The 20,773-nt window shown below is 34.6% G+C and overlaps 1 protein-coding gene across 1 annotated transcript in view; it reads left to right on the forward strand.

Moving 5' to 3' along the window:
- Positions 1 to 20,773, forward strand: part of ADCY1 (adenylate cyclase 1) — a 251,325-nt gene that overhangs the window by 141,696 nt on the left and 88,856 nt on the right. Inside the window, exons 3-4 of the mRNA XM_026702318.2 lie at positions 4,816 to 4,934; positions 12,549 to 12,660. Of these exons, the coding sequence (XP_026558103.1) occupies positions 4,816 to 4,934; positions 12,549 to 12,660 (231 nt within the window). The remainder of the gene's footprint in view (positions 1 to 4,815; positions 4,935 to 12,548; positions 12,661 to 20,773) is intronic.

The following is a 20,773-nucleotide window of genomic DNA, read 5'->3' on the forward strand; positions in this document are numbered from 1 at the left end:
GAGGAGCAATAATGGTAAGAGAACATCTGTCTGATCTTCATCAATATAATCACTGGGACATAATGTTTTATATCCCTGTGTTCTGAAGGAGCTGACAAATATTATTTCATAACCATTGTACCATATCTTTAAAAACATATTGGAAATTGGGGAACTATCAGAGGGGTGAACCAGAGCTGATGTGGTTTCCATCTTCAAAAAAGGGGAAAAAGCCAGACCCAGGAAACTACAGACCAATCCTAACATCAATACCTAGAAAGATACTGGAAAGAATAACAACAACAAAAACCCAGATCTGTGATCATCTAGAAACAAATAAAGTTATAACTAATAGCCAGCATGACTTTATAAAAAACAGATCAGGCCAAACCAATCTTATTTCATTCTTTGACAAAGTTACTAAATTAGTAGGCCAGCAAAATGTTGTGGACGTAGTAATATTTAGTCTTCATCAAGGCAATTGACAAAGTAGACCACAACCTCCTTCTTCATAAGCTAGAAAAATGTGGGATATACAGCATCACCACCAGATGGATTTGTAAGTGGCTGACAAACCATACTCAACTAGTAATCCTTAATAGTACTACATCTAAATGGAGGGAAGTAAGCAGTGGGGTATCACAAGATTTTGTTTTAGGCCCAATACTCTTCCATACCTTCATAAATGACTTAGAGGAGGGAATACCAATAGGAGAACTCATCAAATTTGCAAATGACACTAAACTGGCAGGAATAGCCAACACTCCAGAAGACAAACTCAGGATCCCCAAAAGATCTTAACAGACTTGAATAATGGGCCATCTGAAACAAAATGAAATTTAATGAGGAGAAAAGCAAAGCTTTACATTTAGGCAGGAAAAACCAAAGGTAGAAGTACAGATTAGGTGAAACCTAGCTCAAAAACCATAATTGTGAGACCTCGGAGTCCTAGTCAACAATTACTTAAACACAAGTCAGCAGTGTGCAAGAACAACCCCCCAAAAATCTAATGCAACTCTTGGTTGTATAAAAACAAAGACATAGAATCAAAATCATGTAGTACTACTTTATAAAGCCTTAGTAAGGCTACACCTGGAATATTGCATCCAGTTTTGGTCACCACATTTCAAAAAAGATTTAGAGACTTTGGAAAAAGTGCAAAGAAGAGCAACTAAAATGATTAAAGGCCTGGAGACTAAAACATATGAAGAATGGTTGCAGGATTAGGGCTTGGCTAGTCTAAAGCAAAGAAGGACTAAGGGTGGTATGATAGCATTATTCCAGTATTTGAGAAGCTGCCACAAAGAGGAGAGGGTCAATTTACCTTTCAAATCACCTGTAGGCAGGACAAGAAATAATGGAACGAAACTAAAGAAAAGAAGCAATCTGGAATTAAGGAGAAACTTCCTAATAGTGAGAATAATTAATCAGTGGAACAGCTTGCCTTCAGAAGTTGTGGGTGCTTCATCACTGGAATTTTTAAGAAGAGATTGGACAGTCAGGCACCTATCTGAAATGGTATGCTTGCTGCTTGAGCAGGGCTAGACTAGAAGACCTCCAAAGTCCCTTTCAGCTCTCTTCTGATTGATTTAATACAGTTACAGAGGTTACAGTTAAGTAAATAGAGAATTGAAATAAAACAGGATCTTATAATACTGATAAGTGTTTGATTTTCAAGCTCTTCACCTCCAAGTACTATTTATTTAGCAGATAGAAATGATTAGGTGTGTTTCTATTACTTTAGAAAATGACTTGAATATAATTTATTCTGAACTCAGGGCAGGCATAATGTCAGAGTATATTCATAAACTGGAATAGAGCATAGTAACAAGGTCAGCCAATGAGGACTGTTTGGAAACTGCAACTAGAAGTAGCCTAGGTGTGGCTCTATATTAGGTTCTGCAGCTCTGAGTCTGTCTATTGAAAATGAAACTGCTTCTCTCCTTTGCTGTGTGTCTTGTTGCCTGCTGAACTAAAGTGAAACTGATGTCTGTTTCTGAGCTCCTGAGTGGCTGTTCTGCTCTGAACCTGTAACATGTCTGCTTCTGTTTGAGTTTGCTCCATGTTGGAGAAATCTACAACTGGCATTGTAAAATTTACTTTATAGTTTTATAAAGAAGTAAAATGAAGCCTCAGTCATCTGTGTTACTTTTCTGGTGCTGAATTTACGCCGCAATACTCTGAACACATAACAGGTTAATGGATCTGAAGTGAAAACACACAATAGATAGCCAGCAATTTTCTGTAAAGATGTTTTAGGAAAACGAACGAAAATTGTATTTTTCTTTTCTTCTATTCTTTACTGATTAACTAAATTGAATGTGATGCGGTTGGATGCCAGGTTGGGGTGGAGAATGAGAATCATAAAAACGAAATGATGATGTTTCCTAAGCCAGAATCTAGTATTTTATTTTCCGTAATGAAACATTAATGCAGAATGTGAACATACAAAGCACTTTAATTTTGTTTTCAGCAGACTGTAAGGTAATCTTCTATAAGCAGGGAAAGCTACAGATTTGCATAGCAATCTTAAATTAACATTAGTGTTCTAATGTTAATTCAAGAACCGGTATGGTTATTGACTAGGTTATCCAGGGAAAACATCTGAAGAAAGATTGTGAGCTGGAGGGTTGGAGTAGATCAAATTTCACTAACAAGAACTATTGGAAATACTCTTAGAAATCTGAATAAATGCTTGCCATTGACAAAAACAAAATATAGGACAAGGTGTTTGCTAAATTCTGCTATTCCTGAGTTAAGGATTGCAATTTGGTTTTAGAAACATAATGGTTATTGCTACCTAAAAGAGTGATCAGAATGAAGAAGCCTATTCTGGCATCTCCTGGATCAATCCTTAGGATCCAGCGAATCTTTTGTTTTCTCTTTCCAGAATAGAGCATTATGTATATTTCTGTATTTTACCCATCCTCTTCGTCTTCCATATAACCAATCTATTCTGTTTCTTATGGGACTTGAACTTATGAAGCTTACATGATCATGCGAAATGATTTGTGATATCTTAGCTATGTAATAAGAGCTTTGAAAAAAGACTTAGCTGCTTATACTAGTTACTTTTCGAAGAAAAAGAATGCCTAATCTCATATGTCAATAAGATTTTTAAAAACCTTAGTATGGCTCCATTATTCCTGAATTTTCTCTAACCATTGGAAAAAATCTGGGTATACTTCTAAATTTTGAAGAGTCAGCCTCAAAAATATTAAACATTCCTTGTCTACGTCATTAGTTAAAAAATTTAAAAGTACTATTAATTAAAAGGTTTTTTAAAAAAAATGATTAAAAGAACAGTTTTTTTAAACCACAGTAGGATGTTAGATAATACAAAATTGCCACTTTTAAGCAGTATCATAGTCTTAATTAATGTTTAACTGTTACCAATTTCAGTAAATAATTTTGTAATAATTTTGTCTCATTGTTTTATAATCTGCCTTGCTAGGTGTAGCAAAAGAACAGGTTAATTAAATTCCAAAACAGCAGACAGAAAAGATAGCAATTAATCCTACATTCTTTCACACACTAATATTATAGATTCTATTATAAGCTGTTATTAATATCATTTTGATCATAATGATAATAAGAGCCAATTATCTGCTCTTGAAGTTCTGTTCAGCAAGGTAGTTTATGCTGTAGAAGGAATGAAGATATTAAGATAGCATCTCAAAAATACATGATAAGTGGATCCTACCATTTTTCCAGAAAGCAAAGAATCACCAGGCCAATCCATTCCATCTTACTTCATGGATAGTGATTTATGACTAATATTAAACATTTGAAGATTTTTTAGGAATGTTAATATTTACCAACCATTCTTATCATTTTAAGAAATTCGGAAGAAACATGAAGACAAAAATGAAATTTTATCACATATCTATTCGTAAAAAATCATCAACAAGAACATCTATAGGTTTCTGAAAGTTATAACTTTTATAAGGGGATGTTATAAATAGCATTTAATTATTGATCAGCATTTATCAGTTTAATGCTAGGGTTGCTGGAGTTGCATTAATCAAAAGCCATATATTTCATATAACACTTAAAGGTGTACACAGCCATATCCATGATCTTTATGCTGGATGAAAATAATTGATATTTCTGAAAGGTGAAAGCAGATCCACTGCTGGATGAAAATGATAAGTGCAGTATTAAATTATGAACATTTTAAATATCTTCATAATCTTATGCCTGGGATAATTCTAATTCTGTTTTCTGGTTTGATTGGATATTACTTTACTAAATATATAAATTAGACAGAATGAATTATTATATTAACTTTTAATTATTTATAGTTAAAGTTTGTATGCTGCCTCATTTCTTTGGTCTAGATGCCTTATAATATAATGTGATACAAAAGCAATAAGTAAAATAAAAATAAATGCTTATACCAGAATTGGTCATTAATTATCAATATTTCTAATAATAAAGTCATCTCTAACAATCAAAAAAATAAGTATCAGTCTTAGTATCAGTGATCTTGTACATATTGTCAGAAACCAAAATTATATCTCAGGATTTATAGCAGCCATTCCTTGAAGTCTGTGAAACAGGAGCTTCTTGATTTCCTTATTGATAAATAGGAGCTCTTCTATCTTCTGGAGGACATACTATTTCAAAGGACAAAAGCCATAGTAGAAGCAAGGGGTTTCCCGACTTTTACCTCCAATTCAAGACTTGCAAGATGTCCCTTTCTTCTAGTTTATCAAACACTTCGTTAATTCTGTTCAGAATAGATAGTCTCAAAAATATTGCAGTTTACTAGATGTAATGAAAAAAAGAAAAGTTTATCATGTTTCTCACAATTATGTTTGTTCTTATTTTTAGGAACGACTCCTGATGAGCCTTTTGCCCAGAAATGTTGCCATGGAAATGAAGGAAGATTTCCTTAAGCCACCTGAAAGAATTTTCCATAAGATTTACATTCAGAGGCATGACAATGTTAGGTAGGATTGATATGAACTTACAAAATAAATCAGGCTGTATAAACTTTTCATGTATCTACAGTAATATGAGGTAGTGAAAAGCAAAAACCCAGGCAATGAAAATCTGAGTGTCTGCAAGTGAAGAGTGTATCAACTTATTTCGAGTCAGTAAAGTAGAAAATGCCATGCTAGTTTTTAACAGAGATGAACAGTGTTTTCATGAAACTCTTCATAGGATGTTTTGGAATTCAAGTTAGTTACTAAATTTTAGGTTTCATTTGTAACAGAAGCCCTCAATGATTTCCATGACTGAAGAATTATTTGGCCTGGTGATTTTTTAAATTCAGAATTTAGCTGAACGTGTTACAGGAATTCTTTTCAGATACAAACAGAAATGTTCTATTTCTGTCTATATATCTTTTGACAAGCCCAAATTATACAATATTAATTTAGTATTTTTGACACTTACGTGAAACATCTAAATGACTACTATTTCTGCACAATTTGGCATTTGCAGTTACACTACTTGAACATCAAAATGTCTGCTTATTTTTGATGTTTAACATAGATCTGAGAATAATAAAATACAGATTCTAAATTAATTTTAATTATTTTCTGATCCTCAGGATTGTGCAACTTGTTTCTTTCCTATTTCATGGAGACTATTCTGTGTATTTTCTTATTACAGTACCAAGATCCCGATAGAATTAGTTATATCTATTTTTTTTTACAAATACTGGATGGTTTGTTTCTTGCTGAGTTTGATCCCACACTCACTACCTTTAGGGATATATTTCCACGTGACTCACATGCAAATATGAGCAAAATTTTTACGTTTGCTTCCAAGCTTCAAAGAGCAAGAAGATATACTTATTTTACTGAACTGCTTCATTTATATATTTCATTGAATTCTGAATGTTTGTAGTATGATCTTTTATAGATAAAAACTATTTAGAATTACATACCTGAAAATAAACTTGCATTTAGAATATCAATCTGAAATCACTTGGAAGAAATCATAGAACAGTCTATAAAAAATAAGATGCTGCATCACCTGATGTCAAAAAGGCAATAAGGCATATTTTATTTATTTATTTATTGGAATTTGTCAAACAAAAACCCGAACAAGAATAAGAGAATAAAAATATAATGACAGGGACGATAGGCACATTACCTATGCAAGCCCCCTCCACTTAATTATGAAGTAAGGTCCATGGAAGTCCATTTATGACTGAAATTGAAAATTTGTAGATGAGACAACTGAATCAGGTAGAACATTTCAGACTTTGACAACTCTGTTACAGAAATCATATTTCTTACAGTCAAATTTAGAACAATTTATATAGAGTTTAAAACGGTTGTTCATGCGTGTATTATTGTGATTAAAACAGAAAAACTCATTTACAGATAAAACATTACTACATATAATGTTGCAGTACCTGGGTCTGATTGCAAGCAACACAGTTCTAAGTTATCCAAACTGAGAATTTGAGCCTAGTAGCGTAGGAAGTTCTATTGTGTACAGAAGAGTGCAAGTACTTCTGAATCCGCTCAATTGTACTGATGTCAGATATATGGTGGGGATTCCAAACAGTTGAATAATACTCTAAAGTTGGTCTACATAAGTTTTATAAGCTCTAATTAGCAATACAATGTTTCCAGAAAAAAAGCTTCGCAAAATTAAGTTTACAACTCTTAATGCTCTTTTAGCAATGCTGTTACAGTGGAGCATAAATCACCAAAGATAAGTACACCTAGGTCCTTAACAAGGTGAGGGTCCTCTGCTAGATCAATGCCATCTAGCTTATACTTGACATTCTGATTATGTTTACCAATATGTAAGGCAGAGTATTTATTAATCAAAATTTGAAGTTGACAAACAAACACATAGTTGAGACCACTTTGCAAAACAAAGAATTATTTGTAGAATTGAATAATTTTACATCATCGGCAAAAAGAATGTAATTGCTTTTAAGCTGATCACATAAATTGTTGATATAGAACAAAAAAAGTGTGGGACCTAAAACGCTGCTTTGTGGAACACCACCATTAACTGATGCAGGATTAGACGGCAAGTTCTCTATTTTGACTTTCTGCAGTCTTTTAGACAGGAAAACAATCTACTTGTGCGAATGTGCGGAAATGCTGTAAGAGTTTAATTTCAACAGCAGTTTATCATGTACTACTGTATCAAAAGTCTTACAAAAATCTATGTAAATTGCATCTACAGCTTTACCTTGATCAAGACATGTAGCCCAGATGTTTTTACAGTGCAAAAGTTGTAAATTACAGGATGAGTTTTTCTTAAACCAAACTGTTTGTCAGGTAGCACATTATTTGTTTCTAAATGGTGAACAATTAATAGATTTATAATTGATTCCATAACTTTGTATGTAATACAACACAAAGAAATTGGTCTATAATTTTTGACTGAACTAGGATCACCTTTTTAAAAAATTGGTATAACTATAGCTGATGACCATAGATCTGGCAGGGAACTAGTTCGAAACAATACTTCAAAAACTGTACGCAAAGGTTCAGTTAGGATGGTAGCAAGCTTTTTCAGGAAAAAAGTACATAATCCATCTGGTCCTGTGGATAGCGATGGCTTTAGATTACATAATGCTAATTCAACATTATCTACTGTAAATTTAATATTCAGCAATATTGCTAACAAAACCTCTGGGTTGTTGCTTTTCTTCCTCAAGTTCCCTTTTCACATCCATCATTCAGAATCCATCTCTCTTTCATTACATACCTCAATCCAGTAGGAAAGCTAGCATTTGTTAGGGAAAATTCAGGGTTGTTTTGAAAACACCAATTGGGACATCTTTTACCACCCTGACCTAGAGAAGCACACTGTGACTGTTTTGTGCGATATCAAACACTGCACATATACTACCACTGTGGATAAATGTATCCCAATCAGAAACCCTGGATGACCAAGAAAGTCCAGCGCCTCTTGCATGTTAGGACCAAGGCCTTTAGGTCTGGTGATGGGGTAAGATAGAGTGTTGCCAGAGCTAATCTGAAAAAAGGTATTTGGAAGGCCAAGACTGATTATAAGAGGAAGATTGAGGATAATTTTTATAGCAATAACATGAGGCAGGTGTGGCGAGGGATTCAACAAATTACCAATTATCAATTGACCAATGTCACCCTGCTGAGGGGGATGCTTCATTGGCAGAGGAACTGAATCATTTCTTTGCTTGCTTTGAAGTGGAGACATAGAGACAGCTAAAATACAACTACCAACCAATTGTAGCCCCCACCTCATTGTGGAGGAACAGGAGGTAAGGAGCATTCTGAGGGCTATAGACCCTAGAAAGGCTGCCAGTCCTGACAGAATCTCTGGTGAGTGCTTAAAAACTCTGCTGATCAGAGTTTTTACCAGGATCTTCAATCGGTCTTTATCCCAGTCCACTATTCCATCTTGTTTGAAGGCTTCCATCATTGTTCTGCTGCCAAAGAAGTTCCCTATCAATAACCTCAATGATTACAAACCAGTGGCACTCACTCCTATCATCATGAAGTGCTTTGAGAAGTTGGTTTGTCGGCACATCATTTCTTGTTTTCCACATACATTTGATAAACACCAGTTTGCATACAGAATAGATCTACAGAGGACGTTATAGCCATCATTCTTCACACTGCTTTGACTCATCTAGAGCAGCAGGAGGGGAGCTATGTGAGGATGCTTTTTGTAGATTTTAGTTCTGCATTTAACACAATTCTTCCACATAAACTAGTGTCTAACCTTCTGAACCTTGGGCTTTCTTATTCAATCTGCCTTTGGATTATGGATTTCCTGTCTGGCTGCTCACAGAGGGTCTGATTAGGTAATACCTCTTCAGCCCTTATTCTTAACACTGGTACACCATAGGGTTGTGTGTTGAGTCCCTTATTCTATACTCTTTATGTGCATGACAGCATTCCCACTCACACTAGTAATACTATTACTAAATTTCCAGGTGATACAACAGTAGTGGGACTCATCTCTGTGGGGGATGAGTCTGCCTACCAAGATGAGGTGGATTGGTTGCTTTGATGGTGTTGAGACAATAACTTGGTCCTTAACACCAATAAGACCAAGGAGCTTATATAATGGACTATAGAAGGAACAAATCAGACACCCAGCCCTTGCTTATCAATGGAGACAGAGTGGAGCAAATGGCCAGTTTTCAGTTTCTGGGTGTTACCATAAAAGAGGACCTGACCTGGGGTGCTCACATTGCAGCACCGGTCAAAAGGGCCCAGCAGAGATTATACTACCTGAGACTTCTAAGAAAACAACAACTGAATGAAAAACTGCTGGTGACCTTCTACCGCTGCACTATAGAGAGTACCTTAACTTACTGCACCTGTGTATGGTTTGCCAATTGCACAGTGGCAGATAGGACAGCACTCCAGAGGGTTAACATCATTGCCCAGAAGATCATTGGTTGCCCCCTCCCCTCTTTGGAAGAACTTTATAGCTCCCACTGCCTTAAGAAAGTTCAAAACATTCTCAAAGATCCATCTCATCCAGGCACCCTTTTTTTGAACTATTACCATCTGGGAGTCAGTACAGAATAATAAAAATAAGGACAAATAGGCTGAAAAACAGCTTCTATCCAGAGCAGTAGTTCTGTTGAATTCTACTATATACTGCAATGTTGGTGTGGTGTCGGGGGTTTTCAATTCAATGTGTGGAGTGTGAAGGATGTGTGTTTGTGTTTGTTTTCATGGTCATGATGTGCACTAAATATGGTGTTTGATTTCGTTGTATGAGGTGCAATGACAATAAAGTAAAGTAAAATAAACTAACCTACTAAATAAATTAAAACATTCATTCTTATAAAAGGCTGGCAAAAAGTATTCCAGATTACCTGTTGAGAACTGCTACCCCACGCCTTTCTCTGATAAGTGTTCTATTCCCACAACATTCCCTTGCTGGGTGCTGGGTTTACTGTTTCACCAGCACTTCCATGTTCAAGTCATTCATAGTTGAATTGTATGCAGTGTCTCAGGGACTTGGGTGAGCCATCTACTCCATGAACACGTTAATCTATTCCCATTAAGCTACTTAATGGGAGGCCAAATCACTGTTCTGTAGAAAGGAATAAGCTAAAAAGACATTACTTGCCTCACACATCTCCTGTTTTATTTAACCCAACCCTTATTTTTTTAAGAACCTGCATAAGAAACACAGCTCATTTAGCAGCAGCAACAAAAACAGCAGCCATCTTCTACCCTTGAGTATATAGAGATATATACTGCAGCTGATTCACACATAGTATTGAAACAAAATGTAGATTTTATTTTTGTTTAAAAGGTTTAGCATGGCTTTGTGGAATTCAAGAATGACTTACATAGCATATGAGACCTCCATATGGTGGATGACTAATAGATTTGAAGAAAGTATAAAGGCTGATAGAAAGTTTTTTTTTTTAATAAAGGCTAAAGGACTGTGATTGGTGATGGAAATCTGGAGGTTTCACACCCAGTGGGGGCCATTACAACTTTTAAAGCTGTTAATACTATAAATGTAATTAGAAAAAAATGAAGAAAATCCTAAGTGATTGGTAAGATGGAAATCTCACCAATTGTTGCATCAACAGAGGGATAGTATCAAGATCATATGAAGTGATAAGACCACTTTATATTGCACTGGTGAAACCACACTTGGAATACCATATCTAATTCCAGTCATTAAGATATTAAAAAGATGCTGAAATTCTAGAAAGAGTGCAGAGAAGAGCAACAAAGGTAATAAGGGGCCTGTAGGCTTTAATTGAGGGATCTAGAAACTAGTTAATTTTCTGTTTATGTTATATCTTGCTTTGAACTAAATAAAGCAACATAAAAATATTAGTGATAAAAATGTAAAATATCATGGTAAAAAAGACATGGTCATTCAGAGATACCTATGAGGGAAGCCACATGAGCCTGGTAAAAGACTTTGCTGCTTTAATTAGTTGAAGAGAGGTTCTTTCTGTGTAGTCCTATATGTTTAAAAGCACTTCTTTTGAAGTAAAGGTAGTCCTCAATTTACAACCACAACTGAGCCCAAAATTTATGGTGGTGAGACCTTTGTTAAGTGAGCTTTGCACCATTTTGCAACTTTTCTTGTCACAGTTGTTAAATGAATCACTGCAATTGTTAAATTAGTAACATGGTTGTTAAGTGAATCTCATTTTGTTGTGGTTCGCCCTAGAGCAGCTGCGGACGGCTGAGGTCTTAGAGAGTGAGGACTCAGATGAGGGGCCTGCGTGTGATGCAGGGATGGGGCCAGGACCATCAGGGAATGGAATGCTGCCTTTGGAGATTGTGAAGGCTGGCAGTAGTAATGAAGAGGCCCCCGAGGAGCCCATCCCCAGTGCACGTGCATGCAGGGCTGCTCAAAGGAAAGAGCAGCTGCATCAGCACAGGTGATTGGGAGTAAGGCTGGAAAGTAATGGCCCCTCCCTGAGAAGATAAAAGACAGCTGAGAAACTGCAGTTCTTTGAAGAAGGCAAAGCAGTTTGATACTTGAGCCTGGTGGACGTTAGAATACCCAAGTTGTGTTTGGAGACTCTTTGATTTATTGTGTAGGAACTTTATCTGTTGTTCTTGGCAGCCTTGCAAAAACTTGGCAAGGCTCTTTCTTGTTGGAGCTAATTAGTTGGAAGCAGCCTTTTATCTGTGAAGAAACAGGATTTGTAAATGAAACAGTAAAAGGTTGTGCTGTTATTTTTGTTTTGTTCATTCACTTGGAACCAGGTTTGGGTCAGAACAGGTTTCCTCATTGAATTGTTTGTCAGAAGGTCACAAAATGGGATCAGATGACCCCGGGATGACCCTGGGATGCTGCTACCATTTGATGTGAGTCAGTTGCCAACTATCTGAATGTAAATTACCTGACCGTGGGGTCATAAGTGGTCATAAGTGTGAAAAATGATCATAAGTCACTTTTTCAGTGCTGTTGTATCTTTGAACTGTCACTGAGCGAACTGTTGAGGATTACCCGTACTTGCACTGAGGTATGGTGATATCATTGGAATTTATAGAGATAGCTTTCATCTAAATCAAAATCACAGTAAGGGACAGGGATAATACAAATGTACACAGGAAGTGATAAACATGAAGGAAATATCATGATGGTCAAATTAACTCACAAATATTAGCTCGGCTTTATGAGAGATTTGACGGAGCTGAGATCTGCAATCCATGCTTCTGCCAGCACCCTTGCTGACAGAGTACTCCCTTCAAGGCATGACCAAGACAAGGCTGGTTACTTAAAATAATTTGCAGTCATCAGAATTTGCTGATTCTATGTGGTCAACTTTTAATATTTTCACATACATATTTCTTGCCAATTTGCAGCAAGTTTCACAACTGCACTGCCAAGATTTGCCAATGTTTTGATCCAATATCCCAGTTATTCAATGAAAATACAGTACAAACAATATACACTAGCATAAATACTGTAATTTCATTAACTTCATAATTTTCTGGAGTATTTCCATTGCTTTTTGTGGTAGATTAAAAACAGAGGATTATAATATAATATATTTTTGTTTTATGTTCATTCCCTTATTTTCTCTGTGAATTCCTTTAAAATGTTAACATATAGTTTTTGGCAAAATATTTCTGACTCTTCCTTTCATTTTACAGTATATTATTTGCAGACATTGTGGGGTTTACCAGTTTGGCATCTCAGTGCACTGCTCAAGAACTAGTGAAGCTTCTGAATGAACTCTTTGGAAAGTTTGACGAATTAGCCACAGTAAGTGTGCATGCTTTTTTGTCACTATGAATTTAATATTAATTGCTTTTTGCATACATAGCTGAGATGTGTTTCTAATCCAGTTTCTATTGCTTTTTCTTCTAAAAAGTCAATAGCTCATCAAATAATTTGATTAACAATCTATAAAGCCAGGTTTAAACAATCCATGTAACTTCCCAGGGCCATTTTTGTGCTCAGAGTTGCTAAAAATTGCTAGCTTTGTTTTCTGCACACTGAGTTAGGGAATGTTGCATTATACTTGTAAAAATAGGTGTTCCACAGGATTTTTAAAAAAATAAAAAGCCTCTATGTTTTGTAGCATTTTTCATTTTGTAGCTTTTAAAAAATGTTCTATGCATTCCTTGGCTCCAGAAGTCAGCAACCTCTAAAATAATCAATTGGAGCTGCAAACAAACTAGTGTTAAAAAGAAAAATTAGAGCTGACATTTCATCATCAGTTGTTTCATTATCAGTGGACATATTTACATAACACAATTACAATTATTTTGAAAAATTAATATTGATCATACAGTACATAGAGTGCAGAACTACATAATGTTCCATATTTTTTCACCTAGTGAGAAAAAAAACCTGATCATATTGATTAGGCAATTTTGTATGTGCACTTTTTCATATGTGTGTGTGTGTGTGTGTGTGTGTGTGTGTGTGTGTAGTAATATTCATCATAGTAATAGTCTTCTCTAATGATAATTTCGTGATAACAGTGCTTTTCCTTCATAATATTGAGACATATTAATTAGTAAAATTAATCAAAATTAATCACAAGTAATAAGTAACAACCCTGATCATGAGATTAATCTTTCTCTTGTAATCTTCGAATTTCTAACTCATGTTTCACTTGTTTAACCAATGATAGAACAGATCTTAGTTTATTCATTTTTGCATATTCTAAAATTTTTGTTATTATCTTTTCTTCTGTGAAGATCTCTTCCTTCCAATGTTGTGTGAACACGATTCTGGCCTCTGTTAACACATGTACTATTAAATATGCCTTTCTTTTACTATATTTATCCAGTATGATGCCCAACAGGAATATTTCTGGTTTTAAATCTGTATATTCCCTTATCATTTTTTCTAGCCAGATGTATTTTAGTCCAGTATTTTTATTTTTTTTGCTTTTGAACATGTCCACCACATGTGATAATACATGCCTGCAATTTGGTTGCACTTCTAGCACTTGGCAGACATATCCTTAAACATTCTGGCTAATCTTACTGGTGGGAAGTGCCACCTAGAAAACATTTTGTATAAATTTTCTTTATATGCAATAGACAGTGTCTATTTATAGTTTCTGTCCCACAGCTTTTGCCATTTGTCCAATTCTATGGAATACTCAATTTTTTTAGCCCATGCTATCATAGTTTCCTTTACTTGCTCCTCTTCCATTCTAATAGACAATAAGTAATTATATAATTTTTTAATCAGTTTATCCTCTGGTCCTGTTAGAATTTGATCCAATTTCATTGGTTCTTTATAGAAACCATATGTTTTGGTATCTTTTTGGTATCTAGATTGTATCTGTGCATGCGGTTACTATATTAAATTTATCCCTTGGTTATTTAATTCCTGTTTGTTTTTCAATTCCCCCTTCTCATTTAGAATATCTTTATATCTTATAATGTTTCCCGTGTCCATCACATTTAGATGTGTTAATGCTTCCATCGTGGAGAGCCAGACTGATATTTTCAAGTAGTGTTTTTCCTTGATTTTTGCCCTATATGTGCACATTTTTGTTAATTTATTAATTTCATCCTATTTTACTAAAATTCAAGACCATTTGGCATTCTGTTGCATGGGTGAATTTGTGTTGGAACTTGATTTTTTGTTTTGTTTTTTGCCTGCTATTTCTGTAGTACTAGACAATATACTACTTGTGTAGAAAAGAAAGAAAAAGGAGAAAATATAAGCATTAATTCCACTAGATTAAGCTTTATCCTATATATTTTATCAAAATTAATTTTGCTTTCTAGCACCACTTTTAGCAGATTTTGATGTATTTCTGTTTTGCTAACCTGAAAGACAGTAAACATACTTTAAATATTTGAAAGAAGAACTTGCCATTACAGGGGGGAAAAAATCACCATTGCATATTGAGTCCATCTATCTTGCTGTTGATCATATTCTTCTCTTATATTCCATCTTCCCAATAAATCTAGGGCATTAGGTTTTAAGTAATGTATCTGAAATAGGATAATTTGAGCCTAATCATTTGTGCCTCAAATGAAAACTCCAGGTTGATTTGTTTAGATGGTTGGTTTTCTTGACCGTGTCCACAGTATTCCAGGAGGATTTTCCAATAACAAAGTTCAAAAGTGTCAATAATCTATCTATTCTACTTATTTTTTTAAAAAAATATTTTTATTATAGATTTTCCTTTGTTATATATAACATTTCCATTTCTGCAACGGTAGTGTACTGTCTATATCAAATCTCTTTTAAATACACATAATATTATACATACCATAATTTTAACCATTATTCTCATAATATATACAATATAATCTTCACTTCTAATTGCCCTATACAATTTAATTTATAATCAAACATAATCCAGTGATAATATTGCTTATGGTGTCATGCCCCTGTCGGAATCTGATTCCGAGGGGGAGGCCAAGCAGCTGACAGGGAGTGGGAGTGTGGCTCCAGTGGCTGTGGAAGGAACTGGGAAGGGCAAAGTTCAGCTGGGCAGAGCAGGGAAGAGATAGACAAGGCCTAGGGAATTCAGAGGAAGATCCAGGCCCACCCCCTCTTCTTTTTTGGGAGAGTTTTTTCTCCAGCCGAAGGTAATTGGACATTGGGGGCAAAGTTGGAGGTATTAAAGGGACTTTTCTTACTTATGTAACTGTGTTGCCTTTGTGCCATGCCCTGGGTCATCACATATGGTATTATTGCTTATATATATCTATATATGTATATCTATCTTTCTATCTATTTGTCTGTCTATCTATCTATCTATCTATCTATCTATCTATCTATCTATCTATCTATCTATCTATATTTCTATTTCATTGATTGTCCTTAATTATAAGTTTACAACTTCTGCTTCTATTTTCTAGTCAATTATAAAATAAGTCCCAAGTTAAATAATACTCTATTTCCTCTTTATCCTTAATTTTCATCGTTAACCTGTCCATTTTGGCACAATCTAGTATTTTTTTATTACATTTTCTTCTATAGGTATATCTTCTTTTTTCCAATTTTGCACGTACATAATTCCCGCTGCTGTTATTACATGTAATATTAAATATATAATTCTTTTGTTATGTTTCCCTGGTAATATACCTAGTAAGAACAGTTCTGGTTTTAAATCTATTTGTCGTGTTGTCATTTCTCCTTACCATCTTTTTATCTTTAACCAATATTTTTCACCACTGGACAGGTCCACAGCATATGGTAATAGGAACCCCAGTATTTGTTTACATTTCCAGCACTCTGGCAATATGTTCTGGAACATCTTTGCCATTGTTGCTGGTGGCAAATGCCATGTATAGAACATTTTGTAAAGGTTTTCTTTATATGTTGTTGATATCATTTGTTTGTACTTTCTTTCCTAAAGTTTTTGCTAATTGTCTAATTCTATAGTATATCCAAAATTTTTGGCCCATACTATCATAATTTCTTTTACATGTTCTTCTTCCATTTTAAAGTTCAATAAGTAGTTACATATTTTCTTTATTAATTTATCATCTCTCCCTAGAAATATCTGATCTAATTCTAGGAGTTCTTTATCCATATCTTTCTGCACTTTTCTTGTGTCACGTTTGTATTTGAATATGTGGCCACCAGGCCAAATCAATTCCTTGGTTTTTTTTAGTTCCTGTTTTGATTTTAAGTCCCCTTGTTTATTTAGGATATCATTATACCTTACAATTTTTTCCAGTTCAAGAGCATTTGGATGTATTAGAGCTTCCATCATGGATAGCCAGATAGAATATTTTCATTTAATTTTTCTGTTTGATTCTTTCCCATACTGAAAACAGAGCATTCCTGATATAATGCATTTGGAAGTATCTATATATTTTACTTTTCCCATACCACATAAATGCATGCCACCCAAATTGTAAGTCGTGCCCTTCTAAAGTCAATATTCTTCTGGTAGTAATGTCACAGTGAAATGGACTAGGGAAATGGAGTTCCATTATTCCCACTAATTTTGCCTATCCAGAGACCTTCAGTGGTGAAAGTTAAGCCCAGAGGGGTGGAAGATGATAAAGGGGAAGCCCTGAAGACTGTGTGGAGAAAGGCAATCTCCCATTAGAACTAGGGGAAACCCTTTGGAGCTGACAGGAGAGAAGATGGTCAACATGGCTGCCCCAAAGCTGTGACAGCTTGGTGAGAGACAGGAAGGGAAAAATCAAGGAGCAATGTGGCTCTACTTGGTGAGAACTTTCTAACTTTCTGCAAATGAATTTATCCTGATTTAAATATGAAAAAGGTTTTGAAAAGTGAGACTCAAAAAAAAAAAAAAAAAGTGGAGTAGGATTTTTCTACTCCCCGAAAATAGTGGTGACTTCAGAGCTATTGACAGATCGGGAAAGAATGGAATGGAAGAAATGACCCTAAAAGAATAGAAGAAATGACCATAAAGAAATTAAGTTTGATTTAAGGGAAAGTCCAGACCAACTACCTTCAAAGAACCTTAAATATTTGAAGTTTATTAGGAATACATTTAGTAGTACTTTTTGGAGTGATGTTTGATTTGGAACTCTTAAGGGGAAGCTCTTTGAGCATTTAAAAGAAAGTAAGAGCACCATCTACTGACCAGAAGAATGTAAGAAAAGGAAGTGACTTGTTATATCTATAAAGACCCAGAAAGACTCCATAAAGACTCTTGAGATTTGTCAGATACAAAATATGTTTCACAGCTGGCTATGGATATCAGTGAGATATCTGGAGACAATTTTTGAATATATTGAGCAGTTTGAGCTTGGAAAATTGAATAAAGAAGGGAAAGTATCCATTGCGAACTTGGAAATAGTCTTTTCATCTAGATACTGTTTGAAAATGAAAGCTTAGTGACCTAGTGGGTTTTGGGGCCCTGGTGGATTATAAATTTTAATTCTTAAAAGGAAACAAAATATTGGTGGATGCTGAGATGTAAACCATACAGCATAAAGGAAAAGAAAAGAAGAGATACAGCAGCAATTATAGATACTGGACATATAGGCATGGACAGTGAAAATACAAGCTCTTGACCGAGAAGAGATATACATATAAATAAACCCAGGAAAGTGAGACCAAGAATCAGCTTAGATTGACATTGGACATACATGAAATTTCTTTGTTTTTGGACTACCACAAAGAAGTAGGCATCGGTTGAGGGAATTCCCTGTTAGAAGAATGAGCACATACAGGGAGACGTAGTGAGAGTAGTGAAAAATAACACACACACAAAGCACACAGATACACTGTACGCTAAATGTAGGTTTTTACTTCAAATAAACGTTTAAGCACAGTCCAAGATAAGCAAGATAAGCAGTCAGCAAGATAAGCAGTCAGCGTTCAGTTCAGGGATAATCCAAATTTCAAAGTCCAGTATCAAAAAACAGTTCAGTAACAGACTTACATCAACAATTAGTGACAGTCATTAGGAGGAATGGCAATACTCTCCAACAGAAGGAACAGATACTGAGAATGTCTTCTGAGACTAAACCCAGGTTTCTGCCTCCATCTTATGGCCTTTTGCGGAACCACACCCAATTACAGTTTTAGCATTCTCTTGAAGACATAGTGTTAAAATGTCTATCCTGATTTATATATTTCCAACCCAAATAATTGTTAGGTGACTTACATTCCTAACAGCATCTCAGATCCCTGGCAGAGGCTGAGGATTATAACAATAGGAGTTGTGGACAGACCCACATGGATTATAAATTTAAATTGTCAGAGGAAAAAGGAAAGAGGATGCATCTACCCTTAAGGGAATTACGAGTAATCAACAGACTTTATAGGATTATTAATTCTGTAAATCACAAAGATATATTTTTGTTAAACAGTGATGGTTGGAAAATTTATATTGGGTCTATATTTTTATAGATACTATACCAGAGAATTGAAGAAGGTGTACTTGGGGGTGTGGAAAATAGTCTTTCTCTGTTTAGATGTAATTTCTTGTCTTTCCCCCTTGTTAAGTTCTTTTATGAGTGCTAGAGATGACAAGTATATCAAATATGTCCAGGATAGGAAAGAAAGTCTCATCTACATCCTCTTCAGCAACATCAGAAGCACCATCAAGCCCATCCAATCAAAGATTGACAGAAAGCATGCTAGGTTTGGAGAAATAAAATTCCCTTCCGAGTATGCAAGCAATGCTACAATCAATCCAAGAAGTCATGGTCAAAAGTCAGGAAGCTATGTCAAAAAACCATGATGAGATTAAGAATGAAATGCGGGAAGATACGGAAAATGAATGAAAAGATTTTCAGCAAATGATAGTGAAGAATGAACATAGAATATAGAAAATAGAAATAAAGGCTGAGCAAACAGAAAAAAATGGAGGAAGTAGATCAAAAGCACTCACAAGCTAACAGAATTAGAAGAGACAGTTTTTTTTTTTAAAAAAAAACAAACTTTATTCAGTTTTGCACATTAAAAACAAAAATATCTTTTTAGTGGACAACATGTTTCCAGGTCATCACCTTTACATACAAATATGACAGCAATTATACATTGATATATGCATATTTAATTCTATTATTACCTTTTCCATTCCAAATTTTCAGTAAGGAGAGAAACAAACACATTAATTCTAGCCTCTTTCATAACTCTCAATTGAAACATCTTTTTGTTTCATTTCAATTATTTCAAATATAATCCTTTAATATTTATTTTAAAAATAAAGATAAACAATATGTGTTTGCCTAATGATGATGATGATAATAATGACAATAACAATAATAACAATAATAATAAAAAGTTACCAATGTCTCTCCTTGCTTTTAATAGTCTGAATTAACTTATTAATTTAGTTGGTTCTTTAGTGTGTCATATTCCCTTTCCATTACACATTCTTTTTATAAATTCTAGATTAATACGAATTTTAACACTAAAAATAAAAAACAAGTATAGGTTTCCACTCTTTTACTGTTTTGAGTGTGACACCTCAATGATTAAAATATACCTTTATTCCCTCATCTGAATTCCCAATAAACCATTATTTTTAAGAAATTACAATAATAATCATTACATCATTTCACTTGGATTCCGCAGCATATTTTCCCCCCTTGGTTTTTAATAAGAGTTATTAGTATCTATACTAATAACTAATATATATACTAATATATATTACCCTATTTTCTAAATATTTTTAATTGCAGAAATATTCTTATTACCCCTTGTCACCCTGCAGAATCCCCTTTTTAATTCATCAACCATTATCTCTGAAAAAAACATTTCTTTTCAACATTTTACCATTTCCATATTTCTTTATTTCGTGCACCTGTTTCTTACTGCTTCTCCTCCCCCTCTTTTCCCCATATCTTTTCTCATTCCAGTTTATATCCCTCTCTTTCTTAATATCCTCCTTTTCCCTTTTCTGCTGGGTCTTTCTGCCTTTCCTGACTTAACAGGTATTCCCCCTTTCGATTGCCTTCTTAAATCTCAACTTTTTAACCTTCCTTCTTTCTCCACTTCTATGTAGCATTCTTTGTGTTAATTGTCTATTTAAAATGCCTTCTCCCCGACTCCTCCTCCTCTGAAGCTCTTTCTTCTTGTTCTTCAATCGCCATTTCCATTTTTTCTAACAAAGCTAAGTGATTCGCCTCTTTCCTGTAGTAATTCTCTCATATTTTTAAGTTCCAGTTTTAATTCCCGAAGAGATATTATCATTACACCCTCTTATATTTTTTGATCATTGAAGTTCACAAAAAAAAGAAAAACACGTTTACTTTCCTTCTTTCTTCTTTCAATTTTCTAAAGTTCTCAATTATTCCAGCCCAGGGTCTATACCAAAAACATCAATCAATCCCACAGTCAGTCTTTCCTTGTCTTTATTCTGGTTCTGCTTTCACTTTCTAAGATTCTTACTTTGTTTCAATATTTCTTTAATGTTATATCCACACAAGTTCATTCAGAAACAGGATGCTTTCCCTTT

This window comes from Pseudonaja textilis, chromosome Z (genome assembly GCF_049901715.1).
Source record: "Pseudonaja textilis isolate UNSWEBS1 chromosome Z, rPseTex1.2, whole genome shotgun sequence".
NCBI lineage: Eukaryota > Metazoa > Chordata > Lepidosauria > Squamata > Elapidae > Pseudonaja > Pseudonaja textilis.